Consider the following 8,514-nt stretch of genomic DNA (forward strand, 5'->3'; position numbering starts at 1 on the left):
TCTGTTGCCCTGTAAGGAACACTCTAGGTGTGAGGGACGAAGTTGAGCTCTATGGAAGCAGTCATCCCAGGAGTCTTCATCAGAACTGTTCAGAGGCTCATTTCATTTTGTGACCATCTCACCTGCAGCTGCAGCTTGGCTGTAGTGTTTCCACAGGTCAGAGCGGCCTCTCCAACCTTTGTGAATGTGAACAAGGAACTCCCTTGTGTCATGGGACTTCTTGGTCAATTGGCATAATACAGTTAATAAAGTTAGTTATGTTCTCCCTCCCACTTGGGTGAGTTGAGTTTGGGTTCTTAAAAGTTTCTGAGCCAACATCTAACATCTAACTTTTGGTCTCATGTGAAAGAGAAGGAAGGAAAACAAAAATAAGGAACTGCATTACCTTGAGGCCAGAAGACCTAGATGGTTCCCAGTTACCACTACTTACTAATCAGCTTCACAACAGATGGACCTTAATAGATGGAAAGAAATGTGAAACAGAGCCTTAAATTCCTAAAGCAAAACAATAACAAAACCACCAGACTGACTGGATTGGTTGAGACTGGAGGACTTCCCAACACTATTGCCCTGAGATACTCTTTCAAACCTTGAACTGAAACTAACACCTGAAGTCATTTTTTAGCTAAATAACAGATTTGCTCAAAAAGAGTATCACCAGTACATAATATCCATCCTTTTACGGATCACCTTTATGAGACCAAATGATTAAAAATTACTTTAAAACCCAAATGAGAAGGTAAGAGGACAGGGAAACTAGATTAATGGAAATGAAACAACCAAACCAGATATAATGGGAATATTCACTCACTTTGAAGAATGTAACCAATGTCGCTGACACAACGCATGTAGAAACTGTTGAATGGGATCCTAAGTTTCTGTGTAAGCCTTCACTGAATACACAATGAAATATTTTTAAAAAACCAACCAAAAACCAACCGAGGAACTCGTTGTCCCCCTACTTCTAAACATGGAACCTTAGCAGATGACCGGGTCTGAAAGTGTGTGAGAGTAACAAGCAAGCCTCCTGCTTATTGATTAGAAGAGATCACCTGCTCCTGGATTTCATTTTGCCCCAGAGAAATGGGACCCTGGAACCCAAAGGGCAGGCTCCCCTCGGAACCCTAGCTCCGGGAGTAAATCGATCTGCTCTCCTTTCCTTTCACTGGACGAAAAGGACGGGCCCCTAAGGGCGAGAAGCAGGTAGAGGCACTAGCTTACCTGATGGAACCCCGCTGAGTCTAGGACGGAACTAGAAAAGCAAAGGCATTTCAGGGAGGTGGACATTTAGGACTATCCCCTGCTGTAGGGGGAACTCGTCAGGAGAGGGCAGCATAGGACCTTGCCGTGTCTTTGTCTGGGAGGCTGAAGCTGCACACACAAAAGGTTCAGTGTGTGCCTTTCTACCCCGGGGTCACCGAGACCCCGTCCTTTGTAAGGTCAGTAACGAGTATGTTGAGACTTCCAGATGGTCTCTGTCCCGCGAAAGAAGCTACGGCAACTACAGGCAAGCGGTAGGTAATAAGGTTTACTGAAAACTTTTCAGCCACATTCAGTACTGGTTTGGTGGATACATCAGAAGGAGGTTGCATAACATTAGGCAAGTGGAAGGACCGGAGGGGAGAGGTGGGTATGTGGACGCAGGTAAACCTGTGTTGTAGTGGCGGCGGATGCCTGTCCGAAACGGTAAGTGGGAGGGCTTGTGGGGGTGTCTGTGTGTTTGAACAAGAAAAGTTCACCAGAAGAGGAAATAAATGTATTTTATCCCACTACACATTGTAAAAGTCTCACGCCAAAAAACAAAAAAGCCAGGCTTTCCTCTACCTATGGCATCAAAAGGGAGTAAAAAAATGAGTGGATCACCCAGGTTATAAATAAGGTCCTTTGTTTCTCAAAAATCCCTATTAAAATGTTAAACATCAGCTCTTTTGGGGAGAATACATTCATTTCGGGGAGACCTCAGGAGAACAACCTTCCTCTTGCTCAGTCCACCTGGCGGGGGAGGGGAAAACCCAGTGGGCCCTGAGGAGCCCCTCAAGTGGAACCAGGTAAGCTATTCACATCTTGCCACGGAAGGAAGAGGCTAATGCGCAATTTACAAATGAAATGGCAAGCCCATTAAATTAAACCCAATTAAAACACACATGTGGTCTGTCCTGCCATTCACGGCCATAGGGGCGCGAGGGGCCTGGGGGGCAGGGTGGAAAAGAGGGAGTGCTAATGGGGGAGCTGGAAACTGGAGTGGGAAGATGTGTTAGCACGGATAAATGGGAAGCCTTCTCCTGTGGGAGTCCCAGTTCCTCCAGTAGTTTGTAAAACGATGGCGGGTCGAATGGCAAGGCAGGGTGGGCTGGTGGCACAGCTCCAGGGCGCCGCTCCTCTGGGCCCTCCTCCACATTGGGGAAATGATTGGAAGCGGGATGTGGGACCTTCTCCAATCCCTGGCTTTTCACTGGGTGGGATCCGTCTTTCCACTGTTTCTTCTGCCTTCTCTGAAGGATGGAATGCAAAAGGGAGGTTGCAGGCTGATGGAATCAGCCTGGGAGCCAGGGTGGGAAGATTTCAAATTCACCTGGCTCCACTCTGTCAGAAGGCCTATCAGCTCCTTTTGAGGGCTGGGACACCTCCCCGGGGGAAGACCCCATTGTCCTGTTGTTATGTGAGGTGAGTTCTGTGACTACTTAGGGTCCGTTTGTTCTGGTTCCCAATCCTGCCATCGCTTGGGGTCCTGGAACCAACCCAAGTAAAAGACCTCCTCTTAGTCCGAACTCAACAGCTGGCAATCACTTTCCAGGAGAGAAAGGAGGAGGCTCTGTTGGTTCCCTCCCGTCCCTCCAAAGTACCTGGTTGCCCGGGCCCAGAAATACCATCTTGGAGGAGTCAGCAGAAACTTGTGAAAACCAGATCTCACTCTGATCGCAAGACGTGATTCCCGCAGGCTATCCCCCTGCCCAACCTCTGATTATGATTTGGGGCTTCCTGCTGCCCTTGAATGACACTCAAAGGGGCTGAAAATCTTCTGAGAGCAGAACCTCGGTCCCTTCGGCCTTCCTCGTTCTTTCCAGTGCTGCCCTCATCAAAACAGCATTGATCCCCTCACAGTGCAGGGCTTGTAAACAACTCCAGTCCTTCTATGGGAGTGCCCATGGGTTCCCTCGCTCCCTGGGGATGGGGTAAGTCTCATTTCCCTCCTGTCTCTCCGACCGGCTGCTTGATGGGCCCGTGGGACAAAGGCCCAGCAGTCTGAGGTGAGGGCACTCCTTGACGCTTGGTGGACGGAAGGAGGAAAGTATCTCTGCTGCATTCAGTCCTCCAAGCTGCTGATTGGCCGAGGCTAGAGTCCAGCTTCCTCCGGTGCTCCCTGCCCATGACGTGCCCCCCACCTGAAGCCTCCTGATGACACACCCCTCTCCTGCTCGGTGATCAGTGTCAAATGGGCTGTGGGGCTACTCCAGGGAGTCACGGTGTTCCAAGGCCAGGTCACTGACATTTGTTGTCTGTAGCTCGTCTGCATCCTCCTCCAGCTCCTCCTCCTCCTCCTCCTCCTCTTCTATCTCATCTTCATCCTCTTCTTCTGTCCCATCCAATGAGTCATCGTGTGCAACCATCATAGCCTGCTGCATAGCCATGGTGGCATTGTCTGAGGACAGGGACTGTAGGTTGTCCAAACTGATGGAACCTACATGAGATAGGAGAGATAAGAGAGAAGTCAGGATAGCAGAGGCTCAATCAGGCCTGGGAACCTCAGTGTTGGATTGAGTGGGAATGGATGGGGAGCTCACTGTTTCTAAGGGGGACTGTCTAAAAGCTAAAATTCCCTAGTATGAAGTCTCCCTTCCATTCCTTCCCTGCAACTCTCTGTCCAACCCAAGCAGTAGCAATCCTGGCCATTTTGTGCCAAGCATCTTCTATGGAAACAGCTCAAGTACGTATGACTTCTTAACACTCTTGTAAGGCGGGTATGAGTGTCCCCATTTTAAAGAGGACAAATCAAATCTCTGTGATGCCCAAGTTGAGATTCTCTCTCAAGTGAGTCCAGTCTCCACTCTGTTTCTTGCCATTATAACTTGTAAGATGAATGCCCATCACACAGGTACACAACCATAGAGATACAGGTATGCATGGACATGTGGCCTCCTTCAGCCCGCTCCCCATCCAGAGTGCCTATCTTCACATGCCAAGCTGTAAAATGCCTGGCTCATTGAATTATTCATTGTGCACTAGGCGACTAGCAATTAGAAGTGTATTTGGAGGGTGTGATGTGGAAGCAGGGAAAACAGCTCTCCCTGGCCTTAGTTCACAAGCCAGCTGCCTGTCTTGGTATGTATAAATAGCCTGGGCTCCTGAAGAGCTGTTTAGACATAAGGAAATGATAAGAAACTTGGGGAAATTTCGAGAGTGAGGAGGGGTTCTTCTGAGCAGTCACTGACTCAGAGGACCAACCACTCCCACCCTTTTGGGAGGTTGCCTTGGCTTGTCAAAGTACCTACAACCATCTCATTCTTTAAGGCATAGGAACATCCTTTGATTAATTATTGTGAATGAGTTGGGGTTCAGATTCAAGTGAATAGATGTGATCCCTTGAATGACAACCTATATTGAGTGTGGTAGTTACATGATCTGTTGTCAATTTGAGACTTAGGAGTGAAGGGGTGGAGTTTGGCCTGTTACTCAGGTTGCAGCTTGATGACCTCATTTGGAGGCGCTAAGGAGATAACTTGCTGGAGGCAGGACACATGCTCACTCCCTGTGAGACCTTCCAGTGGACAAGACACATGGAGCTACACTAGAGTCCAAGAGCTGAAGGAGCCACGTGGAGACCCCTGCGGGTGCTGAGATGTTTCCACTGCCACTGGGTCCACAAGACTTTCCACCCACTGGGCTGTAATCTTCCTGCATCCAGAAACATTGCATGTGTTTTGTGAGTCTGAAGAGGAATTTATAGATTGGTTTTGGACATATGGGCTAATGTCGGACTTAGGGACTTGACCTGGATTGGGCTGGGATGTTTTCTCAATATTCAATTGCTGTTGTATATAAAGCTCTTTCTTATACACACAAGTGTCTACGAAATTGTTTCTCTAGTCAACTCAGACTTACACGTTGAGTAAGTGCCAGAAAGCCCTCCATCCAACCCTCATCCAGCCTACACTACTCAGTCCCAGTTCTTACCATCAGGATTTGTGCCTGGGGCACCCTGTTGCTGGAGCACCCCTGCAGCAATGGAGTTGGGCCAGAATCTTTGGGTGGGTCGGTGTTGTGATTTGATCTTCTTGGCTTTAGGGGCAGGGTCTGGGTTGCTGGCGTCAAGCATGGGCTGCAGGATGCGCCTCCGGGCGTTGATGAACCTGCAAGGTATGTGAGGAGGCATTGTTTAAAGGTGGAGATCTGGTTGGTTACCGATTAGGTACAGATAGGAACTGAAAACATGGGGAATCCAGGACAGATGATCCCCTCAGGACCAGTGGTGAGAGTGGCAATACTGGGAGGGTGGAAGGAAGTGAGGGAGAAACTGGGAACAGATTACAAAGATCTACATATAACCTCCTCCCTGGGGGACAGACAGCGGAGAAGCGGGTGAAGGGAGACGTCGGATGGTGTAAGATATGACAAAATAATAATAATTTATAAATTATCAAAGGCTCATGGGGGAGAAGGGACTGGGGAGGGAGGGGGAAAATGAGCTGATACCAATGGCTCAACTAGAAAGCAAATGTTTTGAGAATGATGGTGGCAACAAACGTACAAAAGTACTTGACACAATGGACGTATGGATGGATTGTGATGAGTTGTATGAGCCCCCAATAGAATGGTTCAAAAAAAAATTAGGTGGTGATGTGGAAGCGAAGGTTAACAGGGCTGGGGAGATAGGGATGGATCCAGAGGTCTAAGCTGTTTTAGACTCTCTAAGACCAATCTATTCTTCCGTCATTGAGGTCCAACTGGGGTTCTGATCTAGGGTCTAAAAGAGCATGGGGAATCCCCTTGGCCAGGAGGCACTCAAGAAGTCAGCCAGGCTGTGGTGACCTCCAAGTAGCAAGAATGCACAGGGCTGGGGGTCACAGACCTGCCCCAGACCCACCTGGTGCCAACCTCTGACTTCTCTCCAGAAAACCAAGGGGCTCTGTGAGTTCTCTCAGTTCACAGTGGATCGTCTGAACTTTCTATCTCTGGCAGCCCAGCCAGACACAGAGAATAGGATAGTAGTTGAAATCCCTGTGGGGTCAGAAGGGCCCATTCTTTCCCTCTCCTCCCACTCCAGCTTTGCAGAATGTTTTAGTTGGTGCACATTCCATCTTAGTGGGGAGGGCTGTCGATAAATGGCCACTGGCAGCCCCTCCAGTGAACTGACCCGGAAATCAAGTCTGTTTCAGCCGGGCAGGGCAGGGGTGAAGGGTTGGGAGGGGCTGGAGCTGGTGGTGGTGGGGGGTGTCGCTCTGGGTTTTCTACTCAGCGAGCAGCTTCCAGGGACATTTGTGACCCGATTTCCCAACAAAAGGTGCTGAGAAGCTGTGCTTCTGGTTCCAAGGGGAGGCCTGGTGTGACAGTTGGGATGGGGCTCAGGGGGCACTGGGCAAGCTAGTCTTGTCTCCCTGCCAAGGGAGCGACCACTGAATCTAAGAGCTTTGGGGCAAGTGATGCTACTCACCAGTTATTTACTTGCAGGAGGGTAAGGTTTGTTTGGGCTGCAATCTGCCTTTTCTCATCCTCCGTGGGGTACGGGTGCTGCAATGAGAGGCGTGGACTGATGAGGGTGAACGTCCCATCGTGGACACAGGCACTTAGAACAGAGTGAAAGCCCAGACCGGGAAAAGTTTCTTCCTTAAAGAAAGGATCAAGGACTTGGAAGGACGGACACCCAGTACCCCCTGACGTTACCAGCCCTCTACAATGGGGGCAGGGGTACCAGGAGGTTTCCCAAGAACAAGTGCAGTTGGATATTTATGGCTTCCCAGATCCTTTCACATCCTTCCCATTTGGTCCTCACCATTGGGCAGCATTCTGAGTTAGGTTTCTCTACGTCCTCAGAAGCCCACAGGCCGATCAGAAGCAAGAGAAATGGAAGCTACAAATCAATTCCGTTCAAACGATCTCATCTTCATTGAACACCTACTAGGTCCCAGATTTCCGTGAGGCCTTCTTAGGTGACAGAAGATACATGATGAGTACTACTTGTATAATCCTTTGTAAAATGTTGTCATACATTCAATAAAGCACATCACTGAAACGGGTAACGATGTTCCCACATTACAAACGAAGAAATGAATTGACCCGGATGGTAGCACGGAGACGGGAATTCAGTTCTGATTTTGGCCAGTCATCTTCCCATTACTCATGGGAGGCAGCTTAAGGCCAAGTCTGTGCCTTGTGGAGAAGATGTGTACTGCAGTCCCCCGTACATGGCTTCCCAGATACTTTAGATGGTAGAAGGGAGAGCAGCCTTGGCCTGGGTGGTGGGAGGACTGAACAGGTCACATTAAAGGATGGGCACGTTTTGGATGGCCATGGAAGAACTAGAATATAAAGAATAATCAAATGCCCACTTTTTCATTTCTCCATTATTTCTAGCACAGTCTACCCAAAGCTAGGGTGGATTTCACAACTTTTAAGAGAACATTATTCTCCAGACTATTAAATAGGCAGATGCCAGTCACATGTCTAGGGAGTTCACATGATACCCCAAACATTGGACCTGTTGGTCACATGTTGGAAGTTGCCCGCCCTGTTCCTACAGGACAGATGCCAGCCATCAGCTCAGGGGACTTCCCCGAGTTTCCTCACTTCCCCCTACTGCTTTGGGTTGGATAATTCACTAGGATAACTCATGGAATTCCCAGCAAGTAATATGATTAGGCTAAGCAAAAGGATACACATTAGGATTGTTATAAGGACGAATATATAGGTGAGGTCTGGGAGGATTCCCAAGGTGGAACTTCCATATTCCAAAAAGGGTGCATTACCTTCCCTTTGCCAACCAGGAGTCCTTCTGAGTCTCTATGGGCAGGGCTTTCATCAGCCAACCTGATGGAACCCTTACTGCATATGCATGTTAGGCTACTCATGCCTCCTGAGGGTCTGGGCTGTTAGCACACCTCCCCAGGTCCAGTCTGAAGATTTCAGATAAAGACACCTCACTTACTCCCAGGGTCACTTCATGGGGATCCAGGCTAAAGGCCAAAATCGTTTTCTGTGAGGACATAGGGTTCTTAGCAATAGTTAACAAGCTTCATGATAACTGGGTCTTTGCCTCTTAAAAAAAATAACTACCTTGATTTTTCTATTTTTGCTATTGCTCTTGAGGAAATATATAGTGAAAACACCGATTCAAGTTTTTACAGGTACATTTCTGCGAAAGTGACTAAATTCTTTGCATGTGCAACCATTCATCCTGGCCTTTTCTGCGTTGTTTTCCCTATTAAGAGGAACTTGCTGACCTCTAAGGTTTATCTAAGATCTTTTGAATTGCTGTTGTCAATTTCATAGGTAGATCTTAAATGAGCATTTTTTTTTTTT

At 48.3% G+C, this 8,514-nt stretch overlaps 1 protein-coding gene across 2 annotated transcripts in view; it reads right to left on the minus strand.

Moving 5' to 3' along the window:
- Positions 1-1,510: 1,510 nt before the first annotated feature.
- The window catches only part of PKNOX2 (PBX/knotted 1 homeobox 2), a 173,863-nt gene continuing 166,859 nt past the window's right edge, over positions 1,511-8,514 (minus strand). For both annotated transcript variants that reach the window (XM_045283680.1, XM_004714155.2), the window contains 3 exons: positions 6,650-6,726; positions 5,173-5,348; positions 1,511-3,679 (listed from right to left, as the gene is read on the minus strand). In XM_045283680.1, coding sequence (XP_045139615.1) covers positions 3,447-3,679; positions 5,173-5,348; positions 6,650-6,726 — 486 coding nt within the window. In that variant the 3' untranslated portion in view covers positions 1,511-3,446. The remainder of the gene's footprint in view (positions 3,680-5,172; positions 5,349-6,649; positions 6,727-8,514) is intronic.

This window comes from Echinops telfairi, unplaced genomic scaffold (assembly GCF_000313985.2).
Source record: "Echinops telfairi isolate 266 unplaced genomic scaffold, ASM31398v2 ScPeMD7_7465;HRSCAF=8503, whole genome shotgun sequence".
In the NCBI taxonomy this organism is placed as follows: domain Eukaryota; kingdom Metazoa; phylum Chordata; class Mammalia; order Afrosoricida; family Tenrecidae; genus Echinops; species Echinops telfairi.